This window comes from Somniosus microcephalus, chromosome 7, assembly GCF_052327205.1.
Source record: "Somniosus microcephalus isolate GS21.2 chromosome 7, FLI_Smic_1.0, whole genome shotgun sequence".
Taxonomy (NCBI): domain Eukaryota; kingdom Metazoa; phylum Chordata; class Chondrichthyes; order Squaliformes; family Somniosidae; genus Somniosus; species Somniosus microcephalus.
The window spans coordinates 72717007-72740925 of record NC_140993.1 but is presented as its reverse complement, the minus strand read 5'-3'; the positions used below and the strand labels follow the sequence as shown (position 1 = coordinate 72740925).

Sequence of the window (23919 nt, the reverse complement as noted above, 5' to 3'; positions counted from 1 at the left end):
AAGTTTCCTTTTTGCTCTCAGGTGATGCACTTGGTGCCTTGGAGTTCCCATTCCTCCACTCTTACCGATTTCATAGTGGCTGTTGTGCAAGGTAATACACAATCTGTTATCTTCCTTATTATGTCCGTGTGTAATTGAGACACGGACTGCAGGAGTTGGTTATAACAGGTCTTTACTGAATGGAGGCAACCTGGAACTACTATGCAAATGTTACTACACAGGCTTATATACAGGGGTGGTCACTACTGGTACTGCAGTATACAGGGGCTGCAGAATATAGTTCCTTCTGCAAAGTACATACACTACAATTCCTCCCCTTTTAGCTAAACAGTACATAACATTCGATTAACAATGAAATAACATATTTACAATTACAGTTGCTAGATACATTAGTTGAAGTTAATCAATTATAAGTTCAGTCTTTGAGGAGGCTTCCTGATTCTGTCTGGATAACGCCTCTTTGGGGTATCAGGTTCTTCTGGCAACGTTGAGTCGGGATCAATGTCGTTGTTTGGTTCGTCTGCTTCCAATATCACTGATTCTGAGGTAGATGCAATTGGTACTTCGGTTTCATCGCCAGGTGTATCAGATCGTGGTGTGGAGTTGACGTTTCCCAGTGACTCTAGAATCTGGTCAGCATGGCATCTTACAATACTCTCTCCAACGTCCATGGTATACATTAGAGGTCCTTGCCGTGTACAGATCGTTCCTGGCTGCCATTTCTCTGTGTGGTAGTCCCGGGCCAAAACTGGTTGACCTATCTTAAAACTCCTGGTCGGCCTTTCATTCATATTCTGAAACTGCCTGTTCTCCACATCTCTTCTGATGTTTGGCTTAACCAAATCCAAGCGGCATCGTAGTCTTCGATTGAAGAACATCATGGCTGGAGCTTGGTTGGTAACCGCATGTGTCGCATTCCAGTAGGCAAACAAGTTATCCACCTTGTGCTGTAGGGGTATATCTTCATTACACATTGCCTTGATAGCCTTCTTGAATGTTTGAACGAACCTCTCGGCCAATCCATTAGTGGCTGGATGATATGGGGCGGATGTGTAATGCTTAACACCATTGTTCTTTAAGAACCTCCGGAACTCTTCAGACACAAACTGTGGTCCATTGTCTGAGCAAATCTGTTCAGGCTGCCCATTCCTGGCGAATATGGTTCGTAAGACTGATAGTTTTTTCTGTGGTGGTTGAGGACATTTTTATTACCTCTGGCCACTTTGAATGTGCATCCACTGCAATTAAAAACATCGAGTCCATAAATGGACCAGCAAAATCAATGTGCACCCTTTGCCATGGAGATGAGGGCCACTCCTATGGATGTAGAGGGGCTTGTGGTGGGGCGTTTTGGACCTTCTGGCATCCTGTACAGCTCTTGGTCATCTCTTCGATTTCTCTATCGATTCCCGGCCACCACACAAACGCTCTGGCTAAGTTCTTCATTTTTACCCCTCCCAGATGACCCTCATGAAGCTCATTGAGCACTCTATCCTTCAATTTGGGTGGAATTACTACTCTGGATCCACACATCAAGGTTCCTCTGCACACTGACAGCTGTTCTCTTCTCGGCGAGAATGCTGGCAGCAGTGGTTCGCCATGTGCTGGCCATCCCTTCACCGTTAAATCATAGACCCTGGAGAGTGTCGGGTCATTTCGTGTTTCCTTTTCTATGTTTGCATTCGTCACAGGGAGACGTTCGACTATTGTCGAGTGGAATATCTCCACTGGATCCACTGCAAGTTCTTCTTCCACCATCGGCAACGGTAGGCGCGACAATCCATCAGCATTCTCATGCTGTTTAGTTCCTTTGTACTCGATGTCATATTGGTGTGCCCCTAGGAAAAGGGACCACCTCTGTAGCCGTTGTGCTGTCATTATCGGTACGCCCTTCCGAGGGTTGAAAATGGAGACAAGAGGCTGATGATCAGTAATTAGAGTAAATTTCTGACCGTGCAGGTAGTGATTGAACTTCTTCACCCCCCCACACCAGGCTGAGGGCTTCTCTGTCAATCTGGGCGTAGTTATGCTTGGCTGAAGTTAACGAGCGTGACGCAAAAGCTATCGGCCTCTCTGAACCATCAAGGAATTTATGTGACAGTACCGCCCCAATGCCGTAGGGAGACGCATCACACGCCAGTCTTATCGGTAGTGATGGGTTGTAGTGAGCCAATACTTCTCTTGAAGTGATTAGGTCTTTACTCTTCTGAAAGGCCCGCTTACATTCATCGCTCCATTTCCATACTACTCCCGTTTGTAGTAGGGCGTTCAGTGGGTGCAGAATTGTGGACAAATTCGGCAAAAACTTATGGTAGTAATTCACCAATCCGAGGAATGACCTCAGTTGCGACACATTTTCAGGCGCTGGAGCCTTAACTACCGCTTCAATTTTGTCAGGGGACTTATGTAACCCCTCTTCATCAATCACGTGGCCACAATACGATATCTGTTTCTTAAAAAACTCGCATTTGGGGCGATTGGCCCGTAGCCCATGTTCACGTAGTCTAGTGAGCACCTGCTCTAGGTTGGCAAGGTGTTCACTGTCATCTTCACCTGTCACTAGGATGTCGTCCAAGTAACACTGAGTCCCCGGAATTCCTTGCAGGACTTGTTCCATCGCTCTTTGCCATATCGCCGGAGCTGATGCTACTCCGAATACCAGTCGATTATTCTGGTAAAGACCTTTGTGAGTGTTTATCGTGAGATACTTCCTAGAGGATTCTTCAACCTCCATCTGCAAATACACTTGTGCTAGGTCAATTTTTGTAAAACGCTTCCCTCCAGATAGTGAGGCGAAGATATCTTCTATCCTTGGAAGAGGATATTGTACTGTGTGAAGGACTGGGTTCACCGTCAATTTGAAGTCCCCACAGATGCGAATCTTCCTTGGCTCCTCAAACTTATTGTTTAATGTTTTCTTCATGACCGGAATGATTGGTGTCGCCCACTCGCTCCAGTCTACCTTAGATAACACGCCTGCATTCTCCAGATTCTCCAGCTCTGCCTCGACGGCTGGGCGAATTGCATATGGTACCGGTCTTGCTTTGAAAAACTTGGGAATTGCATTCTTTTTTTTTATCGAGGCGGTTACGCCTTTAAGAGTTCCCCGTTCTTGTTGAAATACCTCTTTGGCGTTAGCTAAGATTGTTGACAATCATCCAGGAGTGACGTCGTCATCCTTTTTACCAGCCACCGTCAGTGCCTGAATGGAGTGCCAGTCTAAACTTATCTTTCTGATCCATTCACGTCCCAATAATGGTGGTCCACCATCTTGCAGTATGTACAGATACAATCTCTGTCTTTCCTTGCCGTTGTATTCGACAGGCACCCTTATTTTTCCTCTGGGGTATACTTTTTGCCCCGTATACGTCTTCAAGACAATGGATGTCTCTTTCAAGGGTATGTGTGAGAATAGCCGCTCGTAGTCTCGTCGATTCATGACGGTTAGAGCTGATCCTGTATCCAATTCCATTTTGACTTGGGACCCTGCTATCGTGAGGGTGACTCAAATGGTTCGGTGATCCTCTTTTGCGATGACGTTGTCAAGTTTGAGACAGCTTAGTCTCTTGTTCCCGGATTCACTATCGCTCATCTGGTCTTCGGAACTACTGTCCGTCATCTTTTGTACTTTCCTGTACGGTTCCTTAGTAGCCTTTTTGTTGTCGTCGGTCTTCTTCCCAGACCTGCAAACTCGTGCAATGTGTCCCATCTTTCCGCATTGCCTGCATATTTTGTCCTTGGACCAGCAGTCCTTCTGGTCATGGGTTGTTCTGCCGCAGCGATAACATTTTTCAAATCCCCGTGTCATTTCGTGGGTGCCGTATTCCTGTGGCTTTTGCTGTATTTCCGCAGCTCCCCTTGCTGCTGCTTCGTACGACACTGCCACGCTGAAAGCCTTATCTAGCGTCAGCTCTTTCTCCGAGAGTAACCTCTTCTGGGTTCCTTCACTCAGGAGTCCACAGACAAATTTGTCCCGTAAGGTATCTGCCAGTCCTGCTCCGAACTGGCAGTGCTTTGATAGCTTACGTAGTTCCGTAAGGTAATCAGCATTGCTCTCTTTATGCTGATTCCTCCTGTGGAATTTAAATCTTTCTGCTATCGGCAGCGGTGTAGGATTTAGGTGTTCCTGTAGGATAGCAACAATTTCGTTAAAACTCTTCGCCTTCGGTTTGGCTGGAGTAATCAGGTCCCACAATAGGCCGTACGTTCTTGCGGCCATTAAGTTTAGCAGTACCGTTGCCTTTTTCTCATCGGCTACTTCGTTTGCCTCGCAATATACCTCGACTCTTTCCACATACATGGTCCAGTCTTCTATTGCATTATCGAAGGCAGTGATACTGCCAGTCTTCGGCATCTTGGAAATCTAAAATGGCGCCTCCCACGCTTTGCCGCCTTCCCCGCTGGATTAAGATGGCGCCTCCCCCGCTTTCTGTCTTCTCCGCTGTTGCTAGCGCTGTTGCTGGCATTTTATGCCTTGATGGCGACGCCCTATGGTCTTCGCGCACTTCCCCCCGCGCTGCTGCTAACGCCGCTCTCCGCGGTTCCCGTGGCAAACTGCAGCTCCTCGCGGCTTTCTGCGCGTTTAATTTTTATTATTTCCCCGTCGTCGCAACAACCCTGCGGGACTCTTGCCTCCCTCTTCTCGGGTCTGTACGCTGCCCGGCTTCATAGCACCGGCCGCGCCCTGTGTGCTCCACCCTCTCTCTCGCTCTCCTCTTCCCGACAACGCTGCTTGGCCCCGTTGCAAAGCCACCCGCTCGAGCTCTGGACCGCCGCAGCCCAGGAAGGATCAGTGTACTACCTGCCACCGGCCCGATTAGCTGAAGCACCATCAACAGGATAACCAAGCCCCGCTCTCGACAGCCTCTCCTGCAAATCTTCAACTCCGCTGACTCAGAGGCGGATGTCCACGGTCGACGCCCGTTTCTTCTGTTTCTTTCTTCCTTCTGGCCTCGACCTCTGATAACTTCGCTTCAGGGATGGATCCCCATGAGGTGGTGCAGACTGTAGGTAAGTTCGTATCTGCTCGTCACCAGTATTATATCCGTGTATAATTGAGACACGGACTGCAGGAGTTGGTTATAACAGGTCTTTACTGAATGGAGGCAACCTGGAACTACTATGCAAATGTTACTACACAGGCTTATATACAGGGGTGGTCACTACTGGTACTGCAGTATACAGGGGCTGCAGAATATAGTTCCTTCTGCAAAGTACATACACTACATTCCTCAGTCAACATTGGCACATTGGTTCTTTCACAAACAGGTTCTGCTATTTCCATATACAATGGGCCGGATTTTCCGACCCCCACGGGTGTGTACGCACCCGTAGGGGCCTCGCAAGTGCCAGTTTCAGGCATGCGCTAAAACCCGGCACTTGCGTTTTGTCAAGAATCCTCTTGACAGATCATCCGCCTGCTCAGGAAAAGTGCCTCTGTGGGTGGAGAGTTGCACTTTTTGCATAACTTCCGCCCGCTGAAAGGCCATAGAATTCTTACGCCTGGTAAAAGCAGGCGGTAAGGCCTGCGTTTACCAGCTTAAAAGTGCTGAAAAATAGAAAAATTAGATTTAATAACTCATTTATAAATTTAAAATACCCTTCAAAAAGGTAAGTTTATTTTTAGCCCCGTAAAAACATTTGATTTTTTTTTTCAAATTAAAAAAAATTAAGTATTTAATTAAATGGAATTTTAATTATGTAATTAAAACAAAAAATTTGTGTGTTTTTAAATGTGATCCGCATTCATACTTTTGACAGTTCTGTACATAGAGAATGGTCAAAAGTATGAAGGGGGATTCCCTTCTTTGATTGGTTTGCCTGGCCCACGTGATCCCAGGGGCACTTGCAAACCGCATGCAGTGGGATCTAGAACTTAGTGTTTCTGTGTTTTCTTTGAACATACTGTGGAGATTATGAAAGTTATTACTAGTGATACTTTAATTGAGGCTTTTCCTCTATTATACCTGATATATTGAAAAAAGTATTTCTTCCTTCCCCATATTACCAAAAAGACAATCATAAAAAGATACAGCACCTAAGGAGGCCATTCAGCCCATCGTTCTGAAGAGTTTATTTAGGTTTACTATACATGGAAAATTTGTGTAAAATCATTTTCAGCAAACCTGAATCACTTCTGATTTCAAGATTTAAAAAATTCAGTGGACTTATCAGCTTCTTCCAAATCAACTGGAGTGAATTAAAATGTCACATAGCTTAAAGTGCCTGGAAATGTATTACAAGTCACATAAGAAATGCAGTCGAGTTGCCAGAGCATGAATATGCATCTCTCTTAGGCATCTACAGTCAACTGGATGCAATGCTGATCTGTACTTCCATTGCTGATCAAGTGTGTCTTGAGGGCTGATGCAGCGGTCGGCTGGCAAGCAGTGTGCGGTCTCCTGTTTTCGCTCTTCCCCCCCCCCCCCCCCCCCGCCTCCCATACTAAAACTCATTTTCATAGTATTATAGTATGATACAGCACAGGAGGCCATTCTGTCTATCGTGCCTGTGCCAGCTCTTTGAAAGAGCTCTCCAATTAGTCCCACTCCCTTGCGCTTTCCTCATAGCCCTGTATTTTTTCCCTTCAAACATTTACCCAGTTCCCTTTTGAAAGTTACAATTGGATCTGCTTCCACCACCCTTTCAGGCAGTGCATTCCAGATCACAATTACTCTCTGCGTTTAAAAAAAGTTTCCTCCTGTCGCCTCTGGTTCTTTTACAAATCACCTTAAATCTGTGTCCTCTGGTTACTGGCTCTTCTGCCATTGTAAACAGTATCTCCTTACTCTATCAAAACCATTCATGATTTTGAACACCTCTATTAAATCTCCCTTTAAGCTTCTCTGCTTTAAGGAGAAGAAGCCCAGTTTCTCCAGTCTCTCCACATAACTGAAATCCCTCATCCCTACTACCATTCTAGTAAACCTCTTCTGCACCCTAAGGCCTTGACATCCTTCCTAAAGTGTGGTGCCCAGAATTGAACACCGTACTCCAGCTAAGGCCTAACCAGCATTTTATAAAGGTTTAGCATAACTTCCTTGATTTTGTACTCTATTCCTCTATTAATAAAACCAAGGATTCCATATGTTTTTTTAACAGCCATCTCAACTTGTCCTGCCACCTTCAAAGATTTATGTACATACACCCCCGGGTCTCACTCTTCCTGCACCCCCTTTAAAATGGTACCATTTAATTTATTTTGTCTCTCCTCATTCTTCCTACCAAAATGTATCACTTCACACTAACGTTAAATTTCATCTGCCATGTGTCTGCTCATTTCACCAGTCTGTTTATGTCCTCCTGAAGTCTGTTACGATTCTCCTCACTGTTTACTACATTTCTGAGTTTTGTGTCATCAGCAAACTTTGAAATTACACTCTGTATACCCAAGTCCAGGTCATTAATGTTTATCAAAAAGAGCAGTGATCCTAATACTGACCCCTGGGGCACACCACTGTACACTTCCCTCCAGTCTGAAAAACAATTGTTCACTACTCTCTGCTTTCTGTCCCTGAGGAAATTTTGTATCAATGCTGCCACTGTCCCTTTAAGTGGGTTTTAAGTTTGTTAACAAGTCTATTATGTGGTACTTTATCAAATGCCTTTTGAAAGTCCACTTACACACCAACCGCATTACCCTCATCAACACTCTCCATACTTCCCTCATCAACACTCTCCATTACTTCCCTCATCAACACTCTCCATACTTCCCTCATCAACACTCTCCATTACTTCCCTCATCAACACTCTCCATTACTTCCCTCATCAACACTCTCCATTACTTCCCTCATCAACATTCTCCATTACTTCCCTCATCAACACTCTCCATTACTTCATCAAAGACCTTAGTCAAGTTAGTCAAACAAGATTTGCCTTTAACAAATTTGTGCTGACTTTCAGTTAGCAGCCTATATTTTCCAAAGGCCAATAAATTGTATTCTGGATTATCCACCTTGAAAGGCTGAGGGAACCCTTTTGGGATTCAAAGTCCAGGGGGGGAAAAATTCGATCGCGCCCCCTTTGGGGTGCTATCTTCACTACTTTTAGCGCCCTGGAAAAGTTAGCACCCCCATGCCCAAACTTCACTAGTAGCGTCCCAAGAGGGAGGCAGGGCGCTACTGGAAGGGCTCCCCCTCCCTCTTAAGGGGTGATTTGATAGAGGTGTACAAGATTATGACTGGTTTGGATAGGTGTGGAGATGCCGGAGTTGGACTGGGGTGGACAAATGTAAGAAGTCACACAACACCAGGTTATAGTCCAACAGCTTTATTTGAAATCACAAGCTTTCGGAGCGCTGCTCCTTCGTCAGGTGAAGTGGAGAAATGCATAAAGACACAGCTTATATAGTCAGAGAATAATGTCAGATGTTTACAGGTAATCTTTCCAACTGCCATTTATCACACCTCAGCAGAGAGATAATCACAGCAATCAAAGGTGTGAATGGTGTCCAAACAGGTCAGTCAGGAAAACATTACATCAAAGAACAATGAGGTGGGGTCACAAGGGGTCAAATATTGCAGATGCTGGGGTCTGTATGAAAAACAGACAAAAAACATTTTTTTTGCTGGAAATCACAGCAGGTCCGGCCGCATCTGTGTAGAGAGAACAAGCCAATGTCGACTCGAGTCTGGATGACCCTGCGTCAGGTGGGGTTACATGTAGCGTGACATGAACCCAAGATCTCGGTTGAGGCCGTCCTCATGGGTGCGGAACTTGGCTATCAGTTTCTGCTCGACGATTTTGCGTTGTCGTGTGTCTCGAAGGCCGCCTTGGAGAATGCTTACCCGAAGATCGAAGGCTGAATGTCCTTGACTGCTGAAGTGTTCCCCGACAGGTTTTTGGTTTGGATAGGCTAGACGGGGAAAGGCTGTTCCCACCAATTGATGGTACAAGGACTAGGGCACACAGGTTTAAGGTTTTGGGTGAGAGATACAGGGGCAATGTGAGGAAAAACTTTTTTATGCAGCGAGTGGTGAGGACCTGGAACTTGCTGCCGACGGAAGTGGTGAAAGCGGAGACACTCAATGTTTTCAAGGGAAGACTGGATAGGTACTTGAGGGAAATAAACTTGCAGGGCTACGGGGATAGAGCGGGGGAATGGGACTGACTCAGTTGCTCTGCAGAGAGCTGGCACGGACTCGATGGGCTGAATGGCCTCCTTCTGTGCCATTATGACTCTAAAGTGGTGGTTCTGCCGCTGAGTGCTGGAGAAGGCAGAAATCATACTGGTGTGTGCAGAGAATAATCATTTGCATTTATGTAGCACCTTTAAGGTAGAAAAATACCACGATGCTTTATAGAGAACAAGGGAATAGATATCATGCCATGAAGAGAGAGATTAGGAGAGGTGAACAGAAGCTTGCTTGGGGAGAAAAAAGTTTTGAGAAGGTTTTTACAGGTGAAGGGGTTTGGGAACGAAGTTCTGGAGAATAGATTTGAAGGCAGCTGGAGGCTGCAACCAATAGTGGGGAGAAGGCACCATTGATCAAGGGCTTCTCTCAGGATTGGTCAGATGCAATGCGCCATGCCGTGACGGTCGGCATCCGCAGTTCTCCACATACAGGACTTCTGATTTCCAAACCTGTTACTCTAGGAAATTATTGAATGAAAGCCAAACCCTTTCCCACAGGAAAAGGAAAACAAGAAAATCTACAGGCCCTGTACTTTTTAAATTCTCGCTGTACAGATGCTGGGATGGCCCTGAACTGCTTAGTAGTCTTCCCTTGCGTTCACTCACTGGCCAATGAGCAGCAATAAAGGCTGATGTTTATATATTGCCTTTCATAAATGTTCCAAGGTACTTCCAGTTAAACACTGGCGCTGAGCAGTAGCAGAAAAGTTGGGAGAGGTGACTGAAAAGAAACATTTTGATGAGGTTTTTAATGGCGGGAAGAGAAGAGCATCGATTTTTTTTTGTGCTATAGCAGCATCCAACAAGGAGAATTACTGATGGTCTACAGTTAACCTATGGTTTTTTAATGAAATTAATAGAATTTAAGAAAATTGGTTGAATCAAAATTTATTAAAAACAAATCATTACAATTACCCTGTTCACCAGTGTGTAGTGCATTTGTTTGGTTTTGTGGTGAACTGTGCTTATTAAGTTGAAAGATTTAAGTGGTGAAGAATGAAACATTTTTTCTATTGTCACCAAGTATCAGCTTCAAGCATTCCCAAATTAAGTATAGCTGCTGAGTTAAACTCCCGACAATGTACCTTAATCCCCAATAATACCTCTATGGCTACTTGGAGTGAGATTTTATATTTATTTCCAAACTATAGTCAGTTTTGTGCTGTGAATCTATGCTCCATTTGTGAATGCAGATCATTTTCACGGCTTTTTTCCCTCCGTTGATTTACTCTGCCTCATAGTTGTGGCAATTTCTCACGAAAGAGTCATGACTCAGTTGTCAAAATATTGACTCAAATAAATGAATTTTTTTTTTGTTAACTAGCCGTATCCCTAACTAATGAACCAAGCAGACATGAGGGACTAAGACCTATTCCAGGCCTCAACTGGTATCTGCTCAGCATAAAATTCCCAAACGCATTTCATACAGGACCATCAGAGACTGAAGAGATTCAACCCCTTATTCTTGGGTAGATTCAAATCTGGGTCTCGGAGGCATGGCTGTCAAATTTAGACAAATCGTAGGTGTGAGATTTTCAATCACCAATAAGAATCTGAGGAATGGCCTTTTGTCAAACATAAACATGGTTAAAAGCAGGAAGCTGCATCTGTTATGTGGATTAAAGGGGAAGGTCTTTCCATGTTCTAACTCGTGTTGACTATCCATGTTCACTGCTCTATTGCCACATTCACTGGCCCCCTGACACAACTGCTCAGAGTACCAGGTCTGCAGAATCCAGGTCCTCCTTTGTCTGCAGATTAGCGATGCTCACAAAATTGTTTGATTTGACATAGACTTGTGCCTGCGATTCTTCCACTGGGAAGATTTTGATCTCTTCCAAGCCAATGGTGTTGTGGGAGAAAAGATGGCAGGTGAAAAACACTTGTATTGTCCCAGTCTAGTGTCCAAAAAAAAATCCTTCCTTTATTTGCAACAATATTTCAACAATTGAGTCCCAATCCGGTGGTGAGAAATAGCTAGAACCATGCGCCAAATTAAATCGGAGGGGAAAGTAAGCAGTGAGAACGATTGACATTTCAAACACTGGGTGAAGCACTCCGTCGAGAAATGGTGGCAGCACTGTTCTCTTGCCGATTCTCACTTCTTCTTTTGGTAGCAGCTGAGTTTTGCTGACGGGAAATGTTCCTCAATAATATTTACGGACTCAACAACACATTTTGTGTGCTTTTCTTTCTTTCTTCAGAGTTCTCTTGGGGGGAAAAAAATTACTTCATAGTTTCTGGCAGTAACCAGCCTTTTTATTTAACATAGCAGAGCTCCGCTCCACCCTTTTATAATGCTGTCTTTGGAAGCCATAGAGAAATTGTATTTTACAAAGGGACCAATATACAAGTCTTTTTTAAATGACAATTGACACGTCACTTTTTTTTTGTCAAAGCTTTTCTAAAGGCCAGAGGGAGAATTTCACCATATTCCATAAATTTAAGTAAAAATGATAGTGGAAGAATTTGCTTTTATTTAATGAGCACAATACTCAGGTGGGTAAACTGGAGCCTGGAAGTTGATTTTTGGCTCCAATTAAAAATGTTCTTGGCTGAAAGCCCTGTAGAACTGTTAACTTGGTCCATTCAGTGGGCTCATGCCGATCATCTCCAGCACGAGGACTCTCCATTTCCTTGTATTTCAAGTTGGTAGTTAGAGGAAACTGAGAGATTGACAGCACAGGCAACCAGTCCTCATAATGCAGAGGCACTGACGAACCCCTCTGCTCCAATCACTGCAGCAAAGGGCAGAGCTTCAGTGAGAACATGCACTCAAGCCAAAGAGTAATGCGATGAACTCTGCAGGCATGTCTTGTTCATTTGGGGCCACTAAAGCTACAGGCTCCCTTGCAGCTCCAACCTGACCATGGAGGGGTGTCGTGGAGTGATGTAGCCTGCAAAGATTTCTAAAAGCAATTTAAAACTGTTAGTTGATTTAGTTTCATATGCAAAACTAAATCAAATACAATATACATTCAGAAAGTGCTGAAAATAAGTTTGTTGATCAAGCATACTACTCCTGGATTCTGCAGCATAGGTTTTCATTATTTGGCATAGCATTTCCTTAGTAATCTTAACCTAAGCAAGTGCATGATTTACTTTCCAAAAAGCCTATTCATGTGGAAATTCTTTCATGTTTGTACATCCCACACAGTTCTTTTAAGTATTTTCGCATAAGCTATTTTAAAATCTTGACTTTCTGTAATGTATGCTCAACTTTTCCTCATCAATCAGCCATAGAACCGATGCTGCATCTTTACTAGGTTTAAGTAGTAATTTTTTTTTCCAATTTTCTCATCTCTTTTAAAGACCCAGTTGCTGGGGATATGGTTCCACATACTTCATTTATTCACCAAAGTGGCCATTCTTGATGTGTGAGCTTTGGTTAGGAATGTTGGCTGGCTATTTGATCATTGAAGGCCTCCAAGCTAAGCCCAATCCTGTCCCCACTTGATCTCCACACACGTACATTTTCCACCGGGGTCGCTGGATAATGATACGACCCGGAACCCTGACAGACCTTTCTTGTTCTAATGCTTAAGTCTGTTGTAGGGCCCCAAATAATGCCCCTCAGTACTCTGCCGATAGCTGGAATCGAGCCTGCTAACTTTTGGTCTGTACAGCTCCGTACTACACCGGGCGATGGCTTCATCCATTAGGTGATGGATAGAGCTCAAGTAGAGAGTTTAAGTAGATTTGGTTTTGGTTCGACCAAGCTTAGCCGAGGCTAACATTTTAATGGTTTGTTTCTTTTGCCATCAAATTCATAGAGTTGTACATTAACAAATTAATATTGTGCCACATTCAGTGTTCTGTGTAAAGTGAAAGGATTTCTGATACAGTAAGGACTGTCTCTCTTTATTTAGTGGAATTCTGGGGGTGACCCTGCTGCTGGTCTCTGTAAAGGTGAAGAGTTATCTGTCTACAGAGCGATATGGTGTATGGACACTGTTTACAAAGGTATGGAAATGAAACTCTGCGCTTTTTTGGTGTTTTTTTTTAGCAGCGTGTTAATCGATGGTAGAGCGTGATAACTCATCTCCCAGAACAATTGATGCACACAACCGTCCTATCCTCTCAATCTGACACCACCTTGTTTAGCTGCCATTCATTATAATGCAGTCCTTAACCAGTTACTATACCACAATCTTGCAAAGTAACCTTCATTCAAAATTATACAGTTGTCCTACTATTTATGGGGAACCTATATGAAACATCATCTCCATAACCCAGTTCTAACTATACCACTTTTTTGTATTCAAAACCTGTTTTAGGGCAGGTCTACTGTGTTTGATGGTGTTTGCTTTGCCACTGGGTCATTTATTGGATGCAAAATACCTTATTTTACTAATTAGCTGATATTATGCTTTCATGAATCAACATCAAAAATACTGAGCTTTCAACCAAATTGTGCTATTGTTTAGCCCCAGACCTGCCTGCTGTGTGAATCTGCTTTTTCTGTTGAGACATTTTGACTGGGAAAAGGAGGTATGAACTAGTACAAACCTTCACCTGTTATCTGGTTAATGGTGGCCTTGGAGATGTCTGTGGGCTGGACTGTCCTGTTAGCCAAGAGAGGCTATGCAAAGATGAAAGCCCCTATGGAGAGAAAATTGGTGCATGGAAGAAAAAAGGCCACATAGACTGTTAAACAGCATATAAATTTCTACCAAGCCTGCCTTGCTTAGTGCAAAATTTCATAGTACAGTTACTGTTAACTCATTACAATAAATAGATATATTTTTTTAAATTGAGCCCGTCTGCTTAAAAAAAAAAGGGCAGTACAGCGTACTTGTTACCTGATGCTTTATCATCTTATTGGCACAGCACTTTACCTTTTGGAAAATAAAGGGGGAAACCCATCTATATCTTTTCATGGTGTTATGGTGAATCAGGCACTGAGAATCCGCAGAAACCGCAGGCATACTTAGAACCACAATAACAATTAGTTATTGTGGGGATTGATCAAAGTTGCAAAGGGACGAAAATCTTGTGTGAACTTTTTCATTGCTCAAACGACAGAGAAGCAGTGAGTTTGCACGGTCCAGTCACTTTTTAAAATTCCTTCCTGGGATGTGGACGTCGCTGGCAAGACCAGCATTTATTGCCCATCCCTAATTGCCATTGAGAAGGTGGTGGACTGCTGTGGTTCAAGAAGGTGGCTCACCATGTGGTGAAGGTTCTCCCACAGTGCTGTTAGGGAGGGAGTTCCAGGATTTTGACCCAGCGACAGTGAAGGATTGGTGATAAATTTTTAAGTCAGGATGGTGGGGAACTTGGGGGGCGGGGGGGGACTTGGAGGTGGTGGTGTTCCAATGCGCCTGCTGCCCTTGTCCTTCTAGGTGGTAGAGGTCACAGGCTTGGCGAGTTGCTGCAGTGCATCTTGTAGATGATACACACTGCAACCACAGTGCGCCAGTAGTGGAGGAAGTGAATTTTTAAGGTGGTGGATGGAGTGCCAATCAAACAGGCTGCTTTGTCCTGGATGCTGTTGAGCTTCTTGAGTGTTGTTGGAGCTGCACTCATCTAGGCAAGTGGAGAGTATTCCATCACACTCCTTACTTGTGCCTTGTAGATGGTGGAAAGGGTTTGGGGGAGTCAGGAGGTGAGACACTCACTGCAGAATATCTAGCCTCTGACCTGTTCTTGTTGCCATAGTATTTATGTGGCTTGTCCAGTTAAGTTTCTGGTCAATGGTGACCCTCAGGATGTTGATGGTGGGGGATTCGACTATGGTAATCCCATTGAATGTCAAGGGGAGATGGTTAGACTCTCTCTTGTTGGAGATAGTCAGCGCCTGGCACTTGTGTGGCACGAATGTTACTTGCCACATTCCACACAGCCCAAGCCTGAATGTTGTCCAGGTCTTGCTGCATGCAGCCATTGATTGCTTCATTATCTGAGGAGTTGTGAATGGAACTGAACACTGTGCAGTCATCAGCGAACATCCCTACTTCTGACCTTATGATGTAGGGAAGGTCATTGATGAAACAGCTGAAGATGGTTGGGCCTAGGACACTGCCCTGAGGAACTCCTGCAGCGATGTCCTGGGGCTGTGATGATTGATCTCCAACAACCACAACCATCTTCCTTTGTGCAAGGTATGACTCCAGCCAGTGCTGCTCTCCCACTTTAACAAAACGAAAATAGCCCTGGCTGTGTCCGCTGCATTAAAATGCAAGTTGTCCGAGAGTATTTGACCATGATGCTGAGGGTTCCGATATCCTTTTGTTTGCCTTGCCTTATGGTTTATGATGCTGGTTGAATCCCATAGTTAAAGCCTTGGAACAAGCTCTTAAACATCTAGTATAATAAACAACCGATTTCTTTTGACTAACCCTGTTCTAAAGCATGCAGCAATCTTTTAATACAAAAGCAAAATACTGTGGATGCTGGGAATCTGAAATACAAACAGAAAATGCTAGAAATACTCAATAGATCAGGCAGCGTCTGTGGAGAAAAAAATAGGTAACATTTCAGGGGGGCGGGGTGTGGTGTGGGGGCAGTGGGAGGAAATGGAGGTCATGATCGGAGTGGGGGCGGCGGATATAGAGCGGAGGTCAGAAGGAGCACTCCCGCTCCTCCCGGCTCCACATATTACGTATTTTTAACATTTACCCTTTTGGTGGCGGCCGGAATTCAGATAGTCATTGCAGACGTGTAGCAACTTCACTATAATACTATTCAAATAATGTGGAAAGTGAATTATTATTGTGGGTTGTGCAATTTTTACACTGAGCAAGTTCTGCCCCAATAACTTAATTACATAGAGGATAATTATAGACAAACCAAAGGTCCTTTTTATGATTTAAAATGCATATTTAATCTGGGATTTGTCCACCTTGTTCCATTAATAAACTCACTAAAGTTAGTCACTCCAGGCCTTAAGCTCTGGAATTCCCTCCCTAAAACTCTCCGCAACTCTACTTCCCTCTTCTCATTAAGGCGCTCCTTAAAACCTATCTCTTTAACCAAGCTTTTGGTCATCTGTAACATCTCCTTATGTGGCTTGGTGTCAAATTTTGTTTAATACCGCTCCTGTGAAGTGCCTTGGGACGTTTTACTACATTTAAAGAGGCTGTATAAATGCAAGTTGTTGCTGTTAACTTTTTTGCCAAAATGCATCCAGATTCTAACCAAAGAGCTACCAAACCACAGGCAATGTTTTAACATTTTGAAAAAAATTGTCGTGGGAGCATCGTCACTTTATAAGTTCCCCTCCTGGTTGCACACCATCCTGACTTGGACACGTATTGCTATTCCTTCATCACTGGTGGGTCAATATCGTGGAATTCCCTTCCAAACACAGTTGTTGGGAGCACTATTGCCACAAAGACCCCAGCGGTTCAAAGCGATGGCCCACCACCATCTTCTCGGCAACTAGGGATGGGCATTTCCAGTATCATCCACATCCCACACAAAAATAATTTTTAAAGAAAAGAAATTGAAAGAACTAATTAATATTTGGAAAATGACAAATTCTTTGAACTATCTTTCTTTGGCTTTTCTCCAAATTTAAAAATAAACTAGCTTCTAGAGCATGCCTGACAACATACCCCATCTGTGCTCACCTGTGGCGCTGGGCTAGGCTGCCAATCGTGATAATGATGTCGTAGCTTCTTTGTCCCTCTGCACAGATGCTCTGAGAAAAAGTTTTATATTGAGGAAAAGTTTCAATGGTCTCATTTTCTCAACAGATGCTACCTGAGCTGCTGAGTATCTCCAGCTTTTTCTGGTTTTGGTTCAGATTTCCAGAATCTGCAGTATTTTGCTTTTTTTTATTTAAAAAAAGGCAAGTTGTTGTTGCTGGAACCACGAAGAAACCTGATTTAATGAAATTTTCAATTTTGAAAAAAACCCAGTGCTAGTGATTAATTAAGTTGAATTCAGATCCCAGCCCTAATTTCATATCTACTCTGTGTTCTCCTTGGGGGCTAGTTATGTCACTCTTTACTACGTTGTCCATAGAGGGAGCCTGTCTCGACCTCACTCAGGCTGCACCACATGATCAGTAGATTAAGGTCCTAATGCCCTCTGCATGGTGTCCTTAGAGGGAGGAAAAAATATATTTTTGACAGTTTTGTTTCATTTCAGTGTACTCTTGTTTTCTCTCTCAACTTGCTCTCAAGGCAGTACAGCCTCTGGGTCACCGGGCTGCTGCGTACCCTGGGTCACCGGGCTGCTGCGTACCCTGGGTCACCGGGCTGCTGCGTACCCTGGGTCACCGGGCTGCTGCATACCCGAGATAAAGAGTAGATTTGCCTTTCTAATCTAGGCTTTATTAACTTTAAAAATCCAGTAGCACATCTTTCAACACCAGTCTCCAACCATGACTGGAGAGAACTGAATTTAAAATGGCCACCACAAATCACCTGACATCCACTACCAATGAGTTTACAGCATATATCTCAAGGTAGAAACAAACAACCAATTACAATACTTCTTACTAACACAGAACAACCACCCCATTCACCAATCACAATACTTCTTATTAAACATAGGAAATAATCACCACATTCACCCCTCCTTTTAGAACATGCTCCAACCTAAAATAACCTTTACAATTTATAATTAATTTATTTACAACTAAAATACAAATATAATATTTCAACAATTTTAAAACATTACTATCAATTTAAAAGTCCATTTTCAATCGGTCGACCGGATATCTTGTTCGTGTCGACCTTCTTAACCTTGGTGAAATTCCTTGCCCTCCCACACCCGGAGACACCGAAGTATCTTCTGCAGGAAGGCTATCCATATCCCGATTATCAACGGTTTCCGGATTAGAAATCCCATCAGGAAGTAAACTAGGACGGTCATGAACATCCATCAAAGGCTGACTAATAGAAGTATGATTATCTGCAATAGGATTGGAAATATTCGTAGTATCTATAACAACATCCACACTATCTGAATCATGACTATTATTAGTATCCTCAGAAGAGGGCTGGCCACCACAAGAAGCCAAGTCTTTAATTGAAACAGTACTTTCTTTCCCATCTTGGAATCGAATATGAGCATATTGGGAATTTGCCTCCAACAGCTCCACCTCCTCCACTAAAGGATCATATTTTGACAATCTAACATGGCGTCGAAGCAGCACAGGTCCCTGCATAGTAAGCCATGAAGGTACCGAATATCCCGTAGTAGATCTCCGCGGGTAATTAAAGAGCCTTTCATGGGGTCACATTAGTAGCCGTTGAAAGCAATGATCTAATGGAATGCAGGGCATCAGGCAGTACCATTTCCCACTGTGTATTCTTAAGGTTCTGGGATGTCAAAGCCAACATAACTGCCTTCCAGATCACCCCATTGTATCATTCGCACTGTCCATTACCCTGGGGGTTATACGGGGTAGTTCTACTAGTAGAAATTCCCCGACTCTGAAGGTATTCCTTCAACTGGGAAGACATAAAAGAACTTCCCTGATCCTAATGGATATACGCAGGCATCCCAAAGATGACAAAAAGTTGAGTCAGACATTTGATAACTAGCAGCTGATACATCTGCGCAAGGAAAAGCAAAAGGAAACCTTGAAAACTCATCCACAACAGTAAATATGTATCGATTTTGAGTCGTTGAAGGAAGAGGCCCCTTAAAATCAATGCTCAGACGTTCAAAAGGAGAAGTAGCCTTTATAAGATGAGCTCGTTGAGGCTTAAAGAAATTCGGTTTACACCGAGCACAGATAGAACATGATGAAGTCATCCGCTTGACGTCTTCAACTGAAAAGGGCAAATTCTTACTGCGTACGAAGTGTATCATCCTCGTAACCCCAGGATGACATAAGGCATTGTGAAGATTAATAAGCGTATCTCTGTGAATCACAGAACAATAAGCCCTCGACAGTGCATCAGCAGCAACATTATCCTTCCCCGGACGATAAACTATATCAAAATGGTAACATGCCAACTCAATCCTCCACCTCATTATTTTATCATTTTTGATCTTTCCAAAATGTTTAACATCAAACATAAAGGACACAGATTTTTGATCGGTTACCAACGTGAAATGTCGCCCCGATAAATAATGTCTCCATTTACGCAGTGCTTCTACTATTGCATATGCCTCTTTCTCTATTGAAAAATGTCTTTTTTTACTATTGTTCAAAGTACGTGAGAAAAAGGCCACAGGTCTTCCATTTTGGTTCAGAGTAGCCCCAATTGCAAAATCAGAAGCATCCGTCTCAATCACAAAGGGAACCTGCTCATCAATAGAATGCACAACTGCTCCTAGGATATCCTTTTTAAATTTATCAAAACATGTCCTGGCCTCCCATGATAGAGGATATGTCGTAACCCGTATAAGGGGCCAGATCTGCTGCGAAAAGTTTGCAATCCAATTAGAATAGTAAGAAAACAGTCCAACAACTCGTTGCAAAGCCTTAGAATTAGTAGGATAAGGTAAATCGATCAATGGTCGCAGACGTTCTGGATCTGGTTTAATCTTATTTCCCGAGATAATATACCCCAGTAGATTTACCTCAGTAGTCGAAAAGATACACTTCTCTTTATTAAAAGTTAAACCAACTTTTTCCGCAGCTTGAAGGAATCTTTCTAAATTAGAATCATGCTCCACCCTTGATTTACCACACACCGTGATATCATCTAAATATGAAAAGGTGTCAGAGAGAGAGTTATCACTTATAAAAGCATCCATTGCCCGTTGAAAACAAGCAACGCCATTAGTAACACCAAATGGTATTCGGCAAAACTGATACAGCTTTCCACCAGCCTCAAAGGCTGTATATGGTTGATCTCTCTTAACAATAGGAATCTGATGATAAGCACTCTTTAAGTCAATAGTGCTAAAAAAACTTATACTGAGATACTTTGTTGATAAGCTCATCAATCTTAGGCAAAGGGTACGCATCTAATTGAGTATACCTATTAATAGTTTGAGAGTAGTCTATCACCATTCGTTTCTTATGCCTCTCGTTAGTGGTGACAACTACCTGAGCCCGCCAAGGCGAACAACTAGGTTCAATGATTCCTTCCAATAAAAGACGTTGGACTTCAGAATTAATAAATTCTCTATCCTGACTGCTATACCTTCTTGATTTGGTAGCAATTGGCTTACAATCTGGCATCAAATTGGAAAAAAGTGATAATGGAGAAATGGATAAAGAAGTTAATCCACAAATGGATAAGGGTGGCTTAGTCCCTCCAAATGAAAGACTGAGAGACTCGTGTAATTTAAGCACATCATGACCAATCAAAATATCCGCACAAAGATTAGGCAAAACAGATAGGCGTATATCAGTATACGTATTACCTAGAAGAATCAATTTCACAAGGCAACAACCAGCTACTTGTGAAGTAAGGGTCGTCTGAGCCATACACACCTGATAAGTAACAGGCAAGATTTTCAAACACTTTTCCTTCGCAAACTGAAGACTTATAAAACTCTCGGTACTGCCCGTATCTATGAGAGCCTTCACTTCTAACCCATTAACTTGGGCCATAACTATAGCTTTGTTTAGGCCATGAGCAAATGCAGCAGAAATTGATGCAATAAACGCCCTCTCTACAGGTTGAATAGTCGCAGAAGAGGAGGTAATTGAACCTAATGATTTACAAACACGTGCATAATGACCTCTCTTGCCGCATTTACTACACACAGCCTCCCGGGCAGGACACTTCAAACGAGGATGCCGGACGTTCCCGCAAAAATAACACTTCTGAATCCTAGAGGCAACAGCCGCCGAAGTAGAAACTGTTTCAGAATCTAGTAAACCACTCCCATTAAGTCCACCTAATTCCTTTTCGTCCGGAACTGCCGAAACCACAGTCGCAGGCCGATTAGAAAGAGCATAAGAATCCGAACTTCTCTGAGCCGTATCCAATGTAGATGCTTGCTCAAAAGCACTCTTGAGATCCAAAGTCTTATTTTCTAACAACCGCTGACGAATTGATCTAGACAGTAGTCCATTAATAAAAGCATCCCGTACCGATTCTTCCTTATATTCTTCGGCCGTCACGGCTTTATAATTACAGTTAGCACTAAGGTGCCGAAGTGCTTGTGAATAAGTATCCAAAGATTCTCCCACCTGCTGCCTACGGGCAGATAGAAGATAACGTGCAAATACCTCATTCTTTGGTTTAACAAAAATCTTCTCCCATGTAGAAATAGCCAATTCGTAAGTTTTACAGTCCAAAATATACTTATACACATCCGGAGCAATGTAGTTGATCAGCATATTCAGCTTATTCAGCGACTCTTGTTCCAACACACCCAAAAAGTTTGTAAATGTACAATACCAATGTTTCCATTTATCATCCACTCCTGCAGAATTAGGGTCAGCATTGAATCGTTCCGATTGAAGATATCGCTCCATTCTGATAAAAAGTTAATAAATTGAGATAAAGAGTAGATTTGCCTTTCTAATCTAGGCTTTATTAACTTTAAAAATCCAGTAGCACATCTTTCAACACCAGTCTCCAACCATGACTGGAGAGAACTGAATTTAAAATGGCCACCACAAATCACCTGACATCCACTACCAATGAGTTTACAGCATATATCTCAAGGTAGAAACAAACAACCAATTACAATACTTCTTACTAACACAGAACAACCACCCCATTCACCAATCACAATACTTCTTATTAAACATAGGAAATAATCACCACAGTACCCTGGGTCACCGGGCTGCTGCGTACCCCGGGCCACCGGGCTGCTGCGTACTTGCTGGTAATCAGCTAATTAATTGCACAGCCTCTTCCCTCATGATGCACTGAGTTGTTGGTGCTTTAAAAGGAATGTTGGCGCTTTTGTTTTGGTTTATTCATTACTCTTAACTGAAAACTGCCACTCTGAATGGAGCATTGTTTGTATTTAATATGTTGCTAAGCCCCACATGTTGCAGTCAGAGTCATGATTTTGGGTTGAGTGCAATGAGTAGAATAAAATTTAAAATACTAACGTTCTTGTTACAGTGTATTGGGAAGCGAAGCTGAGCAGCGTTAATTGGCTGTTGAAAGTGCCAGTGAGCATTGAACAGACCAGCCGATTATATTGATTATCTCGGCTTCTCGTTAGTGGTCACTGTAACAACAACAACTTGCATTTATAGAGCACCTCTAACATAGTAAGGCGCCCGATGCGCAGAGTTCCACTGCACCCCTTTAAATTTCAAGAACTCGAGTTTGATTATGAACCAACCTTTCCATCAACCTGAAGATTTTGAATGTGTTACGAAGAAAATTTCTTTGGCTAGAGAAACTGGGGTTCTTCTCCTTTAGAGCAGAGAAAGTTAAGGGGAGATTTGATAGAGGTGCTCAGAATCATCAATGTTTGTGATGGAGTAAGTAAGGAATAACTGTTTCCAGTGGCAGAAGGATTGGTAACAATAGGACACAGATTTAAGGTAATTGGCAAATAAACCAGAAGAAAAAAAACATTTACACAGTGAGTTATGAGGATCTAAAATGCACTGCCTGAAAGGGTGGCGGGAGCAGATTCAATAGTAATTTTCAAAAGGGAATTTGATAAATACTTAAAAAGGAAAAATTTGCTGGGCTATGGGGAAAGAGCAGGGGAGTGCGACTAATTGGATAGCACTTTCAAAGAGCCGGCACAGGCAAGAATGGCCTCCTTCTGTGCTGTCTCATTCTATGAAAGAATAATGGGCCGGATTTTTCGATTGGAGGCTTCCTGCGTGTGGATGCCTCCGATCGGGAAAAATCTACGAACTTACCTGCGTGCTCCGTAGGTCCCAACACTTCCGATCCTGGGCCCCTCCTGGTGCGAGTGCAGAGGCCCAGGTATCCCAGGGGCGCAGGCGGTTCGCAAGCATCCCTGGAATCATGGGGAGCCAATCAAAGAAGGGAATCCCCCTGCACTCCTTTGACAGGTCTCTCCGCATAGATCTGTCAAAAGTATGAATGGTGATCGCATTAAAAAACAGTTAAACATTAAATACATTTTTTTAAATCACGTATTTAAAATTAGTTAAAATTACATTAAATTAAATATTTTAAACAAAAATTTAATTTTTTGAAAAAAATTAAGTTTTTTACGGGGCTAAAACTGAACTTACCTTTTTTAAAAGTATTTTTTAAATTATAAATGAGAGGAAATGTTTTTACTTTTTTAAACTCTCATGCTGGTAAAAGGGTTTTCAGCGGGCGGAGGTTCTGCAGAAAGCAGGCGGGCGGATGATCTGTCAGGAGGATTCGTCGCATACCTGAAACCGGCACTTGAGACCCCTACTGGTGTGTACACACCCATGGGGGTCGGAAAATCCGGCCCAATATCTTAAGAAAACAAGTCATCGCAGTTAATTTTACAGAAATAAGTTTAAAAATTATAGGTTTAGAGCTAAAAGGGCTATGATTTTGTTTTGTATTCCTCCTCGGGATGCGGGCATTGCTGACGAGGCTGCTATTTATTCCCTAGTTGCCCTGAGAAGGTGGTAGTGGGCATTCTTCTTGAATCGCTGCAGTCCTTGTGGTGAGGGTGCTCCCACAATGGTGTCAGGTAGCTACAAGAGAATTCTGTAGTAGGCTTTATAAGAGAAATAGTTCATAAAACTTGAGATGGAGTTTCCATTTGTTAATACAATAGCAAAATACTGCGGATGCTGGAAATCTGAAATAACAGCAGAAAATGCTGGAAATACTCAGCAGGCCAGGCAGCATCCATGGAGAGAGAAACAGAGTTAACTTTTCAAGTCTGTGACCCTTTGTCAGAATTTCCTTTTGTTAAGTTTTTTAAATATCAATTTCATTTTCTGTCTGGGGGACCTTTACAGTGTGCAAATTAGCTGTCATGTTTGC

The 23919-nt window shown here is 43.0% G+C and overlaps 1 protein-coding gene across 5 annotated transcripts in view; it reads left to right on the top strand.

The window, feature by feature from the left end:
- The window catches only part of slc35d4 (solute carrier family 35 member D4), a 289967-nt gene that overhangs the window by 80029 nt on the left and 186019 nt on the right, over positions 1–23919 (top strand). For all 5 annotated transcript variants that reach the window (XR_015078978.1, XM_085992599.1, XM_085992598.1 and 2 more), the window contains exons 12-13: positions 22–91; positions 13003–13096. Coding sequence is in view for 4 of the 5 variants with exons in the window: in XM_085992599.1 (XP_085848725.1) it covers positions 22–91; positions 13003–13096 (164 nt within the window). In the remaining variant the exon portion in view is untranslated. The remainder of the gene's footprint in view (positions 1–21; positions 92–13002; positions 13097–23919) is intronic.